General features: G+C 54.6%; 1 protein-coding gene across 1 annotated transcript in view; it reads right to left on the reverse strand.

Annotated features, from left to right (window-relative positions):
* Nucleotides 1-15,505, reverse strand: part of NXN (nucleoredoxin) — a 42,949-nt gene that overhangs the window by 2,982 nt on the left and 24,462 nt on the right. The window contains exons 2-7 of the mRNA XM_065647054.1: nucleotides 9,618-9,735; nucleotides 8,239-8,372; nucleotides 7,791-7,891; nucleotides 7,227-7,333; nucleotides 2,368-2,547; nucleotides 611-735 (exon numbers count right to left, since the gene is read on the reverse strand). Of these exons, the coding sequence (XP_065503126.1) occupies nucleotides 611-735; nucleotides 2,368-2,547; nucleotides 7,227-7,333; nucleotides 7,791-7,891; nucleotides 8,239-8,372; nucleotides 9,618-9,735 (765 nt within the window). The remainder of the gene's footprint in view (nucleotides 1-610; nucleotides 736-2,367; nucleotides 2,548-7,226; nucleotides 7,334-7,790; nucleotides 7,892-8,238; nucleotides 8,373-9,617; nucleotides 9,736-15,505) is intronic.

The raw sequence follows: 15,505 nt of genomic DNA on the forward strand, positions 1-15,505 counted from the left end.
TTCTTGACCCTTACACAAAAACCTTCCTCACATTCAAACCTGCTGCAGTGCCTGTCTGGGGGAAAGGGAGGCCAGGAGCCCCATCTTCTCACGTCCCGTTTTCTCTGGCAGGTTGGGAGGCTGGAGCACCCGTCCCTGCCTTCCTCCTGGGGGAGAAGGAGGCGGCAGCACCCGAACGGGGGCAGTGCTCCTGGGGCCAGGCTGAACCCAAACCCCAAACCCTGGCTCCTCTCCCCCTGCCCAGCCACGACTCCTGCCCGCACAGCCGCAGGGCTCAAGGGTGCAGTGCTGCGTGGGGCTGGCAGCTCCTGCTCCCTCCTGCCTCCCCCAGCGCTGCTCTGCCCATCCCCAGCGCTCCCTCACCCTCCGTCAGGCATTTCCACCTCTGAGCAAACACAGCTGGACCCCTTCACCAGCACTAATATCCAGCCCTGAGCACAGGGACTGAGCCAGGACTCAGGTCTGGCTCTGCTCTGCTGTCCCCAACCAGCTGCAATAGCTCCGCACCTCAGTTTACCCACCTGAAAGGTGGTGATAGCAGTACCCAACTAAAGTCTGTCCTTGTACAAAGACACGGCAGGATGCAGCCCTGTGCTCTCCTCCCGCTTACCTCGCCCGCCACGAAGAAGAGCAACGGTGCCTCCTCCTCTTTGGCTTTGTACTTGGCGATGATTTTTTCAGCTATGGGTTGAATCAGTTGTTTCGCTGCCTCCGACTCCCCGTCATCCTCTGAATCTGCAGGCCACAGAGGTGGGGAGGCAAAACAAAAGAGGCAAGTCAAAAAGGAGGTTAGGATCAAAGGGATGCAAAGCGGGCGGGCGCTGGCAGCTCTGTCCCACAGCAGCACCACACAGGAAACCAGAGCCCGGATGCGCAGCGCCAAACTTCAAAGCTGCGCGGCTCTGTAGCAATTAGGGAGCAGCTGAAACGCGCTTTTCATGTGAGACAGGGAAACACGTAACAGAAGAGCAGCTCCTGCTCCCGAAATACTTCCCTGCTTGCTCCCTGGTGCCGCCAACGAAGCGAAGGGACAAACAGGCACAAAAAAGCCGCTTTGCAGTTTGAGAAGCGTCGGGATGTTTTGAAGACCAAACGAACGTGTTGATCTGAGGCTGCCTGCCACCTCTGCCCGCCACCCACCATCCCTCCGCCTCGGGACGGCTGCTCAGCAGCTTTTCTGCTCGAGTCTCTGCGGCAGCAGCGCTCTGAAGGCAGCTTTGATTTGACAGAGGTAGAGCAGAAAGAGATGGCAACATCAATCAAACACCAGCCACCACTGAAGTTCAAATACTGAGCTGGAAAGAGGAGAGACTGCGTCCTTGAGCAGCATGAAAATGAAACCATTTCAATTCAGAGACAACTTTTGGCATTAAAACAAAAAAAGATAAAAAGGCAGAAGAGAGGCCCCGGGTCTCCCGGTCACATGCAGCTCGTGCTGCTCTCGTGGTCCCTGATGTCACCACCCAACACGACCGGACCAGCCCCCACCCAAAGCATTCTCTGCCCCTGCTCTGCGCACCCCTGCTCCCCTCTCCGGCTTCTCCAAGCAAAGCGGGAGACACCAGAGACGTTGCATTTTAGGGTCTGTCCCCTGCCTGCCACAGTAAGAAATCCGTAGAGTTGTGGGGTGCCTGCAAGGATTGATTTTTCTCCAAACAAGCGCTGCTGGCAGCGCTCCAGGCAGCCCGGCACGCTCTGGCTAACCCAGCCCCAGCCCCTCCAGGGACAGATGGAGATCGGTCGGGATTTATTCCCAACTGGCTCTTGCTCAGCCTCTCTTCTCCTGGGGGTGTTGCTACTCGCACAGCGTGGGCCCCGCTCTGCTTGGGGGGGTCTCCCAGCAGGACACGGGCCGACAGGAGCTCCCGTCCCCAATTCCTGCCTTGGCGCAGCACCAGCTCCATCTCAGCCCCGGCACATCTCACCAAGGCCGGGCATCCCCTCAAGCGCTGAGCGAGAGCCCCAGTTTGCAACAAGGTGATAGAAAAACTTTGCTCAGAGCAAGATAAAAATAACTCTTTCCAGAAGCCTGCAGCGCCGGCCCCAATCAATCACGCTTGGCGTGGCCGGCCGGTCCTCCCTGCGCCGGGGGAGTATTTTTGGCTCCGTGCTTACGTTCCCCGCTGGGCTCTGCTGAATAAATAATCAGGGTCAAAAGGAAATCTGAACGGGAAGAAGGGAAAGAGCGAGAGCCACGTTATCAGTGCTGCGGAGGAGGGTGTGCTGCTCATAAAGGGTGTGCGAGGAAGCGGCACAGAGCCCTGCCCCAGGCCGGGCCCCCCACAATCCTGGCAGGCTCGGGGACAGGGGGGTTCTCCAGCAAACCCCCGCCTCGGGACAGCCGCGCTCCCCCGGGATGCTCCGTACCTACGAAGAGGACGAGGCAGGGGCCCTCGTTGAGCTGCACGGCGTTGGAGTCCGTCAGCTCCAGCACGGGCTTGGGGTGCCAGGGGAACTCGCGGCACTCGACGTCGTTCAGCACCTCCACCCGGCCCTGCCGTGTGATCACCTCCCCCTTGGGGTCCAGCACGATGAGGGTTGGGATGCCTGCGATGGAAAAAAAAAAATGGGGGAGGATCAGACAAAACGCGAACCAGCCAGCGACAGGGCGTGGGGAGAAAAGCCCTTTCCTATCGCCCCCGGCTCTGGCGGGAGCCCAGCGCGCCGCTGCCTCCCCACAGCTCGCACCGGCGCACGACTGAGGTCCCAGGATCCTGTTTCCGTCCTTGCAGAGCGCTGGAATTCAGGCTCTGGCACTGCCTGTCCATGCCCGAGCGCAGGCGGACGTCACCGCCATTGGACACTGACGCTCCTGGACGCAAAGGGACCAGGCAGAGACCCTCCTTACGCACCCCTTGTCACGAAGCGTGGGACACCTCTGAGCGCGGCGGGGGCCAGCGCTGCCTCGCAGGCACCGTCACCCTCGTGCTGAGACGCGGCTGCTGCTGGAACAGCCCAATTCCCGGTTCGCGGGAACACGCACAAACCTTTCTGCAGGGCGGACCGCGGACAACGGCAGCCAGAAGCAGGGTGTGTTCCCTCCCAGAACGAACACTATATATCGTGCAGTCACGAACTCCTCCGTGAACCCCCACGCCCCTCCTCAGCGCTAACCACCCGGCCATTCCCAGAGCACGGGGCCGTGTCTGACCAGTCACAAATGTTATTACCTGGTTCAGATGCTTTTTGCACCACAGAACCCAGTGACATAGGAATCTGACACAGACGGTGGAGGAAAGGCCCCCAGACCAGCACTGATTCGGTGCTCAGGGCCATGGATCCCTGCAAAAATACCCAGAAGCGAACACAGGCCTCTGCAAGGGGAGGCAGAGTGGGATCCTACAGACTAGTGCAGCAGAATTGTCACACAAAAACCGCACCCAAGGCTTGCAAACGAACCGGGCACCCACCTCACTTGGCCGCTGCTGTTGGAAAAGGGAGGCAAACGTGCTCGCAGCAGAGATTTAGCCCAAGTCCCCTGTTCAAGCCTGGCCAGGTGGACGCCAGCTGGTGACTGTCCCATCTGATAAGGCACCAGAGAGGCTTTCTGGCCACCAAACAGTCCCGGGAGAGTCAACATGAGTGGCTCATGTTGGTGTCTTCATCTGGAAAGCACACCATTCCTCTCTCGTTGAGGAGGCAAAGAAACATCCCATGAGGAAGGATGAAGGGAGAGTTTGGGATCAGAACCTAAGAGACAGGTCAAGCAACCAGCGTCCGTGCGCTCCCGTGTTTGTCCAACGGTGGGTTACTCACAAGTGCCCTGAATTCTAGGCATTTCTCTAGGAAATACGCGTCTGTCTGCCTCACGCCTGCCTGCAGGTCCAGGCGAGCGGCCGCATTCCCCTCATTCCAGCCCGGCAGCGCCGCTCGCATTCGCTCACATTCCTGCCGGTGTGCCGGGGCTGGTGCAGGGGATGGCTGGGCTTGCAAATCCTAAGGGTATGCCAAGAAAACCGTTTTGTATCACAGAAAAGGCTTATTCATTACCTGCTGGTATTCCAAATAGCTCTAGGGCAGGGACGGGTTAAACAGCGTGGAAGGAATTGGGAAATCACACCCTGGCCCTGCCCTTCAAGGCACAAAGTGCTACTGAAGCCAGGAGAAGCGCGCGCGATCGGGATCCCACAGGATTTGGGTCTTTATCCATTTACGATTCCAAATGCCGCCTTTTCCATCCTCTCCAGACCCCTCCCGGTCGCCTGAACAATGCAGCATGCTCCAAGGCAGAGATTTCAAATGAGCTTTGCTGATCTGAGAAAATTAAGCACCTGATTTAGATACAGATCGTTGTGCGATCCCAGAGCCGCTATTCGAACCATTCAGACTTTACCTGATTTTTGTATGTGGACACACGCACATCCCCCAGAGCACCCAGCCCAACCTCCAACTGCAAACACGAAAGTGGCTCAGAAAACAAAGATTTTTAAGATAATTCATGCTGGATTTAGCATGGTGAACCTTGTTACTGCTCCCCTGGCAAATGCATCCTTTTTGCACGGGACGCAGAGCGGCAGCACCAGGGGACCCTCTGTAACCTCATGCACACCCACTAACCTCAATACTTCCCCCCTTCTTGCTCATCCCAGCCACTATATGTTATTTTAGTGCCTTTTGGGGGCCTTGGTAATTGCCATGAGTCATAACACCAGAATCTACTTATCAAGAAGAATCACAGATCACACACTTTGCAATGAATATTGTATAAGCTTTGGATGAGAATTAGCATAGACGGGCTCGGTTTGATTTTATGCATTAGAAAATGGATTTGGTTCCCGCGGGGCCAGCATTTTATGAAAACACGGAGGCCAAATGATTTGTTACTGAACCTGGCAATACTTTTACTTATTTATATATTAAAACTCATATCTGACATGGAAATCTCATCTGTCGGGGGACTGCACCCGACGCAGGGCCACGCAGACCGGGAGCAGCAAACAAAATGGAGAATTATTTCTAAGCAGCCAGGACACAAGACATGACTCTTCAAGGTAGTGCTGCACCCAGAGGCAATTTAATATAGGTGGGTACGCTCCAGCCCACCGACCGCGCATGGGTTATGAATAGAGGCATTCAAGTAAACCCAAATAAAGGCCAATAACTCAACTTGCATTTTACACTGAGTTTTTGAGTGCTGTAGGGGCCAACGCAGCACTAAAACAACAGGAGATTTGACTCTCTTGCTACTTTCCACCACTCAGGAACTTAAAGCAGTTGGAGAGGACAAGCTCTGCTGTTGTTTCAGCTCCCAGCCTTACAAGAAACAGTAGGGAAACTGCCCCACGTGCACACTGCTCACCACCCGACGCAGCGCCGGGACGGTAACTGGGATGCTGAACGGGCTACACGCTCTCGCTGGCTCAGAGCTGCAGCTCGACGGGCTTCGAAGATGCTTTGCAGCATCAGAGCCACGAACGCGGGCAAAGGCAAGTGAGATTACACAGATCCTGTTTTCCACGTAGGTGGAATAACCACCAGTGGCGATGAGCTGAGCCCGCGACGTCTCACTCTGTTTGCAGAAAGATTTCACTCCCGGTGGGGCGGCAGCCTGACCGCAAACAGGTGGGCAACCCCAACCTTGGTGCGGAGGATCCCGAATTGCTGCCCGCGCGGGGGTCAATGACAACGTAGAACCCCCGGGGAGCAGAGCAGGGGTCCCAGCGCCCTCCCCGCAGCACCCTGCTCCGGACCGTGGTGCAGAAACACAAGCCCAGCTTTGCAAAGCCTGCGCGGCTCCTGGGCGGGGAAGGAGGTGGGACAGCAATGCCAAGGACAAGGTGCCACTCAGCCCGTCTCCACATTTCGACATGATTTTGTGGGATCATCCTTGGACAGAGGTTCCCACTCCACAGGAAAACCGCGACAGATACGCAGAAGGGTTTGCACGCCAACGTGCCCAAATCCCAGAGTCGGCATCCCTGGGAGAGCAGCTGAAACGCGGGGGCGACGCGGGAACTCCCTGGCAGAGGAAGGGGTCAGGGCCCAGGGGTCAGCAAATATTGACATTTTCACGTCAGCACACAATGAAGAGAGACATTTAAGGAGCCAGCGGCTGGAGTCAGAGGGAAAGCTGTTGTCGCTGTTTCCCTGGCTACAGCATGCCTGCTGCTCCAGTTTCCAGGGCTCGACACCTTATTTACAGCAAGACCCAGCGAGACAGGCAGCAGCCCTGCAGCTGAAACCGGCACTGGAGAGGTTTGTGAGCGGGCTGGGGAAAAGATGGATGAACTTGGAAAGCTCTTGCCTCATGGGAAGGTAATTAAGCAGCAAAGTGATGGCTATTTAAAGCAGGTGAATGGTTATTCTTGGTTTAAGGTCAGGGAAAGGAGATGAGCGACAGCATCCGAGCTCACCCAGAAGGGGTGTTCGGAGGGGACTCCGAGGAGGGATTATTTGTCCTGCCACTGTCCCCAAGCCCTGGGCCACCTCTGGCAACACTCCTCCTCCTCCTCCGTCCCTTCCCCAGCTGCAGACCTTACAAACCAGCCTGTGCCCACCTCACCAATACCACATGCAAATGGGTAAGAAACAGGTACGTTGCAGAAAGACCTTTTAACCACAGGGAGAATCCACACGTGCGTACAGAAGAGCTCCTTGCGAGCTGTTCACCTCGCACATCCCTGCACGGCAGTTTGTGCCCTGCGAGAACAAGGTGCCAGTCCCCAGGGGGCTGCTGCAAGTTCTTACAGCCTTTGGGACCCTTTGAAGCCACCCAGACAGACAGAGCCCTCCCCTGCCCCTCCGAGCAGCAGGGGCTGCTGGAATTCTGGCACTGGCACGTACAGTAAAGGCGCAGCCATGGTTTACATCAAACACACACTCTTCTGTAACTCATGTCACTAACATAAACCAGATGCCATCTCCCTCAGCCCCTGCAGAGAACGATGGCCTGCCTTTGCGATACATAAAACAGCAAGAAAAAGAAATTTAAACCTTCAAGAAAAAAGCAAAATAAATAAATCAGTAATTAGGCAAAAAACATCCAAGCCAAAAACAGTTTCCAAGTTTCCAGGAAGAATTAGGTTGTTTATGGAAGTCCTGTTTCAACTAACAGCCTGCCTGGCAGGTGGTAGGAATGTGAGTTTGTGGAGAGCAGAAACACGAAGTGGCTCTGCCTGGGGCACTGTGCTGTGCTTTGCTGTTTTCGTGTTTTAGTTAAACAAGAGGAGACATTACAAATATTCACCCAAAGGAGCAGAACTGTGCGTCAGCACGGCCCGTCCTACCTTGTATGCCGTAGAGTCGATTCAGGCGCGACCGTCTGGCCTCGTCGGCGTAGGGCACGGCTACCCAGGGCATCTCGCTGAAATACTGCTTGAAGGAGTCCTCTGACCTGTGCAAGGGGAACAGGGCATGGGATCCGTCTTGCAAGGCTCTTTCTTCATTAAAAACCTGGCCTGCAAACCCCTTAATCCCTTCCACCAAAGCCCACCAGTGAGGGCTGCTGGCAGACACAACCTGGGGAGAGCCAGACCCATTTTAAATCCCCCAGACCCTCAAGAAGGCATCCATGACGCTTTTTTTCCCTGAAAAAATATTCCAAACTCTCCAGGGCATCTGAATGTCAACTCATGGTGACAGCAGCAGCTCGAGCATCGTTCAGACCCACAAGCCACAAAGTGAAATACAGAGCTGCTCCAGCACTGCCCTTGCTAAGCCCCTGTTGCACTGCCGTCTGTGATACCCCAAATCAAATTTCCTCCTCAAATCAAATTTCCAGCAATGCCCAGAGCTTCCTGGCTGGGGGAACAGCCAGCTCTGCCTGCACAGGGCGTTAGTGCTTTCCCTACCTGTCCGCACTAACGAAGAGTATCTCAAACTTCTGTCCTGCCTCCTTGATTTTTTGGTAGGACTCCACCAGGACCCTGGTGAGGCTCCGGCACGGCGGGCACTGCAAAACACAACACGTGCATAAGCACATCATCTCCAGTGACCAGGAAAAGCCAGATGTCACCTCATCTGTGCTGGAGCAGCAGCCTTGGACATGGCTGAGGCTTACGGCCCGTAAGGTGCCCACAAAACCTCATCCATTTTTAAAATCTGCCCACTTTTCCCCTTCGGAAAGGCCAGCTGAGGGTGACAGGCCACTGCAACGCTGCGGCTTCTTCCAGAATGACCGGAGCATCTTAACTGCTTCAACACCAACTGGCCCAAGGTGTTTATTCTCCCAAGGCTGCAGGGGGACCCCCAGGGCACCCCAAGCTCACTCCAACTGCTCTTCCAAGCATCTACACTCACCCAGTGTGCAGAGAAATAGACGCCAACGTGTGAGCCCTCCAGGGCGCTGCTGTCCAGCGTCTGGCCGTTGTTCCTTAGCAGAGGCCCAGCAACAACTTCACTGAAGGGTTTTGGCCCCCAGGGGAACTCCAGACCTGGGGAGTGGTTGGGATGGGGGTGGAGAGGAGACACAAAACAGCAAGATGCACAAGCAGTATTTACAGTTTCAAAAAGTACCACCAAAAAAACCTCATCCCGCATCCTGCAAAGATATGGGGGAGCCGGGGAAGCCACGATCTGCAGCAGAGCCAGGGCCGCTCTTTCTCACAGGCACCTCTGGCTTGACCAAGCCTGCTCTGGTTTTGTGCCTGGTCAGGCACCTTTTCCTTATCAGCAGCATTTGTTTTAACAAGGCAAGGTGGTACGTGCTCAGGAATGCAGTCAGACTATTTGCCTTGTAACGATACCGATACTACCCTCGTTTATATATATATATATATATATATATATATATATACACACACATTTATTTATAAAACCTTATATATAAAGGGTGGTTTATATATAGATTTTTATACATATAAACTAAACTTAGACTAACCCTCTGCACCCCAAAGCAAGCATGTGCGCACACACAACCACATGCTCGGAGCCGTCTGCTGCCAGCTCCCCGAGCAGCACATCTCTGTGCTCGGCCAGACAGGAGGAAACGTCCCAGATGGCTCAGGCCACAGTTGTACTCGCTGCACAGTTCCTGCCACCTGAATTAAACACTCAGTCACCGCACTCGGTGTTTACTGCGTCAAGAAACGATGGAGGGGTAATACGTGTCCACGGATGAATGACGGGGCTGTGAGTAAGGGCACACATTTTACTCATTTTGGTTTTTGCAAATCGGAAGAAGATGGATTTAACATCAACCCCCCGGCATAGTAAACCTCAGAAATGGAGAACAGTAGCATTTTTCTGTTGCATTCGTAAATAACGGGGAATTTGTTATCCTAAAAGTGCGATGTCAGTGATAAAGTCCCACTCAGTATTCTGGAAGGATTCTGCTCCCAAGGTATGGCAAGTCTGGGCCCTTGGTCTCTCTGTCCATGTGCCTCCACCAGGGAAAAATCCAAACTCAATGTTTCGGTTAGTCTAACTTTTTCCTCATTAGCACTTCAGATAAAAAAATCCCGGAGGGGAAATCTTTGTTCTTTTCAACAGGCAAAACCAGAACACAAGATCTGGCAGGAATAATGCAGAAAAGTTTATGCTGAAAATAATACAGTGCCTTGATTAGTTAAGTATGACAACAGTTGTTTGTTTCCTTTTCCCCCCCAAGGCAATTAAGAATGAACTGAACAGGCAGCCGTGTGCCCACGTTTCTGTGGCTGAGAGGACTCCAGTCTTACCTTCTGGGTCATCTCGGATGACCAGGAGGCCGTTCCTGCAAACCACCTTCCCAGTGGCGGCATCGATAAATATCAGGGAAGGAACGTTGGAGACTCTGTACTTGTTCCACAGCTTCAGCTGTAAAAGAGATCGCAGGGGAGAGAAGAAAGGTGAACTTGGCAGCGCGAAGAGGAAGATTTTGGGGTGTTAGCATCTTTCAGATGGGAACTAAGCAAAGAAGCGGAGCTGGTGCTTCGGCAAGGGATCCGAAGGCATGTGAGGGCATCCCTGCAGAGCTGCTGGGCCAGTCTGGACCTCCAGCGCCCGCACAGACACGATTCGTCACCACCGTCCCCCTGGTACCACGGGCAGGACCAGCGTTTGTCTCGTGGCCTTACCCGCGAGCACCAGTAAAGCTTCTCCCCCTGCTGCATTTGCCTCTTTGCAAGTGAAATGGGGCTACATATTTACAATACTTTGAGGTCTTTGTTTAGAAGACTTTGGTAAGCACAAATATTTTTAATGCCACTGTTCTGAAGTAATTTGTAACGCTTCCCTGGCTGCTTCCTCCCCTCCCATTTCAATGTTAATTAAACAAACCAGCAATCCCTGCCAAGACACAGCCGCGCCGAAAACAAGGCCAACACACAGAAACGCAATTCCTCTGCAAACGGGGCTTCCCGGGCTTGTTCCCAGGAGCCGACTGACGGGTTTGACACCAGCCCAGGGGCCGCGTAGCCCAACTCATCCGTCCCCCGCTGCCACGGGGGCCGCGTTTTGGGCGTCCCGCTCCAGATGTTGCCGTCTGATGGTCATCGTGTTTTGCAGCGAGCTCGGCTCTGCGTGACGGCGGTGACCGACGCTCTGGGCGTCACACGCTCCTGGGCTGACATTTCTCAGCACGTGCTGCTGGCACGGGGTAGTTTGGAGCTTAACTCACGTACAGAACCTCACGGGGATGGGGAGGAACGCGGTAAGGATGGCTGCAGGTGTGGGCTGGCTGCGCCACAGGAGCCGGTCTCCCCGCCGTGCTGCTGCCATCACCTTTACTTACATTTCTCCAAAAATTTCAACCTAACCAGCCCAGCGGTGAATTATCACACTCTTAAACAAAAGCCAAACCACGGCCGAGAGCCAGAAAGGAAGGAAATGAATCACAACCTTCCTTCCCCTAAGCTGTGCTCTGCAAAGCCCCCCAGGCTCTGGGCAGTTACAGCTCGCTGGGGTTTGGAGAATAAAACCCAGCAAAAGGCAGGAGGGGACAGAGAATCCCACCCGTGAGAGCCGGAGAAATCCTCGCACAACATATTGCTGCTTCCATCAGTATCTCACATGGAAAATGGACCCAGATTCCCTCGCAGAAGAGGCTGCAGCTCTGTGGATCCCCATCCCCGATTTCCGAAGAGGCAACACCACTTCCCGAGACGGGAACGATCTAGGCACCAGGCAAAGCAGGGCAGGAAAGGGAGGCACGTCCAGAGCCCTCGGTTTGCTCACCAGAGATTGAGCTGAGGGAGAAAGCCACGTCTACATTCAGGTTTTAATGGCACTGTATTCAATATGTCTTCCAATACCTTTTTACAAAAGATAGACCCGAATGAGTGATGTGGGCCAGCCTGCTTGCAACGGGGCATTCACAAAACCCTCCCGGGTCTGAAGGAAAGCATTAACGCCCATCTAGGAAGATTTTATTCATCTCCATCTACTAGGACCTTGAAAGAGCAGAACCTTGATAGGAAATAAGCCTGGCTCATTTTAGCTGGGCTTTTTGGATAAGAGAGCTCACTGTGGGATTCCCACACCACGCCACTTTTTTGCAGCTGAGCTGCAGCTTTGAGCAAAAACATCCAATCTCCACCTAAAGCCTCTGAACACCAGGATGACCTAATCCGTCTTGTGGCAAACTATCACACCGCTTAGTTTTTCTCAGGGTAAAACGCTGAGGGTGTGCAGACGCGCAGGCTCTGGAAAAGAGATGAGCTCCTCCTCGGTCCCGCTCGGCTCGTTGGGGTCCAGGCAGGAAGGGGAGCCCAGGAGAAAAAAAAAATAAAGGCATTTCTGGTACACGTACCTGCACAACCGCCCACCTCGCAAAGGGTCCCGTGTCGGGCTGGGTGTGGGATGCGGAAAGCAAATTACAACTTGCGCCGAAACCGCAGAATGACGGGATGATAGCTCAGGCTGCAGGGCAGAGTGCTGCCTCAGCAACTTTTAAAAGATGTTTTTCCTGCCGTGAAGAGGATGACATAGAAATAACATACTCCGCACTCCGAGGATTTGACCATCCATTTAAAGAGGGGATCTCTGCTCCGCTTCCCAACAGCTGTTGCAAATCTGCAGGATCAAGCCAAAGCTAACACAGATGTGGAAATAATCTATGGACTATTCAGCCCAAAAGCAGCTGATCCTCTCGGGGCGCCCTTCGCTCCTGGTTCAAGCCGCACGCCTGCTAAACTCCATCCTCACCCCAGAACGGCCGCTGGAGAAGGAGCACGGAAATAAAGACCATACAGGCTGATCGGCTTCACAGAAACCTCCCTGGCTCCTGTGCAGGTGGTTAAGTGCCGCAGTCCAGTGGAAAAACCAGAGTCACCAGATTCCTCCGGTAACCTTATCCCTGCGCAAAGCATCACCACGCGGTGCCGGAGGACCTGGAAACCACAGCCTGGGCTCCCTCTGCGACTCCACCCACGACCGGTCACAGAGAGGCTCGAAAATGATCACTTACGACTTGCGATCCCAAGCCGTCAGGCCACGCAGCATCGCTTGCAAAGCGGTTATATCCCCCACCCTGGTGACTTGGAAACGTCTGTCCGAGAGGCACGTCAGGGAGAAGTCTGCAGGCAGCCGCAGTAATTTTTCCAGATAAAGGTGTCAGATGAGAGGTGTCCCCAGGAGCCCACGGCTGTTTCTGCGCAGGGCTGGCACCCGGCCGGGAGGGATGAAACCCCCTCCTGCTCTGCTGGGGAAGGGATCCCCATCTCCCAACAGCTGCCAGGTGCTATTTTTGGTTGTGCTGACTGATTTATCAGCCCTTGGTCGCATTCGCTTGCTAACATAAATCCTGAGCCGCGGCGGTTAACGCTGCCAAAGATAAAGCAAATTGCTTGCAGTGAAATGAGCCCGGGTGGGTGGGAGGGTGGTCCCCCCACCCTCGCTGGGGGCTGCGTTTCTGCCCGGTTGTTTGAGCCTGGACCGTAAAAGGTCCTGTATGTCCATCCTCCCTAGGATACGGAGCTGGCTCTGCCCAGGAGACGCGGAGGATTCGGAGGCGCCTGCCCAGGCCAGCAGCAGCGCAGACGCTGCCTCTGCTCATTCTGCAGCCCCTGGCTCCCCCTGACCGGGGACACCCAAAGCTCAAAAGCAGATCCCTCAGAAATAATGAACGTGTTCCTAACGCAGACGGCTGCTGCTTTCTCCTAAACAAAACCCGAAGCTAATTTTCTTCTAAAAATCCAACCCCAGGGTCTGGGCAGTTCCTCCGGGGAGGTGTTGGGGACACCCCGCTCTCCAGCAGCCCCACGAGAGCACAGCAGGTTTCTAACACAGACACGAGCTCAGCTCTTGCCCGTCTCTCATTCCAGAGCCACAGGCTGGAACGTGAAGTCTGTCCGAGGAATTCACGAGCAGGATTTGGGTGGAAAAGCGCCCTTGTGACCGGCAGAGCCCATCTCCGCCGCACAGAGCGGCTCCGGGCCGGACAGACAGCCACGGCCGCCCCCACCGCCCCGCTCCCACACCCCGGCGCTGCGGGGGACCTCTCTGTCCTCACTCGCTCGCAATGTTAAACTGAGGCTTTTACGTCGTGCCTTAAAGGGTTTACAAGCACCAGGGGCCACCCAGGCTCTGCAGAGGGCAGGTCGCACAACAGGCTGCCCCAGTGATTGAAACCCAGGTCACGCCTGTCCCTGTGATTCAAGCTCAGCTCGAGCGAAGGCTCCTCTTCCAGCTCTCTTTTGCCGCTTCTTGCTTTCCCTTCGTCCGTAAGGGAACTCCATTAACTGAAAGGGGACGTGGAGCGGGAACGACACGCAGCCCAGTCGCGGGGGATGCGCCGAGGGCAGATGGTGCACGCCAAGGTCTGACCTCGCGACGCGGAGGAGACCGAGCGAGGCTTGGGATGAATTAGTGTCTATTGTGCTGCCGTTTCTCTCTGAAAGCAAATCAAAATCTAATTACAAAATACAATGGTGAGAGACGTCTGCTCTGAGAACGTTAATGAGCTGAGGAAGGAGGATTTGGAATTGCGATAAACGAGATTGATGTGAACGGCTGAGACTGACGGCGCAGGGCACCGGGGCCGCTGGCACGGACGGACCGGCGGCACCAGGCTGCCGCGTTATCGGTCCCCACGCTGCCTGTGGTGGGACAAAACCCAGCTAAAACCAACCTTAGGACCAGCTTCCCCCAGCACTCGGCTCAGCAGCGCCTGCTGCAGATGCTCCCCTCACCACTCACGTTCCAGCGATACGACTCGGCACGAGCAAAAAATAAAACAAACCCGAAGTCCTGTTTGTCACCTCCGTCCTCTCCTTGGTTTTGGCTCCACGGTGCGAGCCCGGCACGGCGCGGTCCGGCTGGCGGAGCCCCTGGCAGGAGCCAACCCTGCGGCTTTTGTTCTTCCCGGCCGCGAAAACACGACGGTGAAAGCTTTGGAGCCAAAGCAGGAGGAAATCCTCTCCGCGGGGTTCTTCTGGCAGCCGTGGGCTGCGCTTTGTTCCCCCGAAAAGTTCCGCGGCCAAAGCCCCGGGGTGAGGGACCCGCGCCAGCCCAACCTCACATCCCAGCCCCAACCTTTCATCTTCCTCTTACCGCCCTGGCCACCCGGCACCGCCGCTCTTTGTGATTTCCCGGGCTAAGCCGTTCAACCGACTGCGAGCTGAGCATTTTATCTGGGGGTGACGCAGCATACGGCTGGCGCCCAGCACGAGCTGCCTCCGCTCCGGACGCACACGCTGGCTGACAGGCTGGATGCTCCGCAGCCCCCGTCTGATAGGAAAACATTTAATTTGAGCAGAACTGAAGAGCAGTTAACGTGATCTATGGAGAGCGAAGCCCCAGGGCCCGGAGCTGACACGCGAGGTGACCTGGTTGTTTTGTACGTGCAAGTTTCAAAGCGGCGCTGGGCTTGGCAGCTTGATTTGATCCCAGGACCAGGGTGAAGGAGCATTTGTCTAAACACACAGATAATAAGGCAGGCAGCAAATCATGCCGAGAGGATGCTACAAGACAGGCTGGTCTATCAACGCTACGAGGATGTCTTTTAGAAACCTCTTTTTTTCCGGGTGTTCCTCAAATTGCGTTCAAAAGCCCAAACAGAATCCAGAATTTAAGGACACAGCATCGTACCCAGAACTAGGAAATACACCTCTGTGCGTTTCCAATAATTTTTTTTTTTCCTCTCCATGTGCACACCTTGCTTTACCTCTTAAAATCAGGCTTGCATGCGAGCATCTCGAGATACATCATAAAGAATTTTTCTGCTGTGGGCCAAGCGCTCTCCCTTCACCCCAGCACAACGGGGCCGGGGGCTCCCACAAAGGTGGGTGCAGAACCCAGCGGCTCTGCCAGCACCCCAAACCCACCTTCTGTTACCTGTTTTCACTGGCATTTTTTCACTCTTTCCTAGTAGGTAAGACAGCAAGACAAACACATAAAAAGCAATGAGGACGGAGGGAGTTTGTGGGAAAAATTTAAGACACATGTAGAAGTGTATCATACGTGGCCCCTATAAATTACGCCTCCAAATGACTTGCACTGAGTAAGAAACAGCTATGTAAACACAAAGGTAATAAGAAAAAATAATAATTTCTCTCTCTCTACGGAGAAAGGATATTTTTTCCATCTGTTTATGGGGAGGGGTGGCAGCCTGGGACGTAGAATTGAAGTTCAGGGTCTCCTCGGTCCC

The sequence above is a fragment of the Caloenas nicobarica genome, chromosome 17 (genome assembly GCF_036013445.1).
Source record: "Caloenas nicobarica isolate bCalNic1 chromosome 17, bCalNic1.hap1, whole genome shotgun sequence".
NCBI classification, from domain to species: domain Eukaryota; kingdom Metazoa; phylum Chordata; class Aves; order Columbiformes; family Columbidae; genus Caloenas; species Caloenas nicobarica.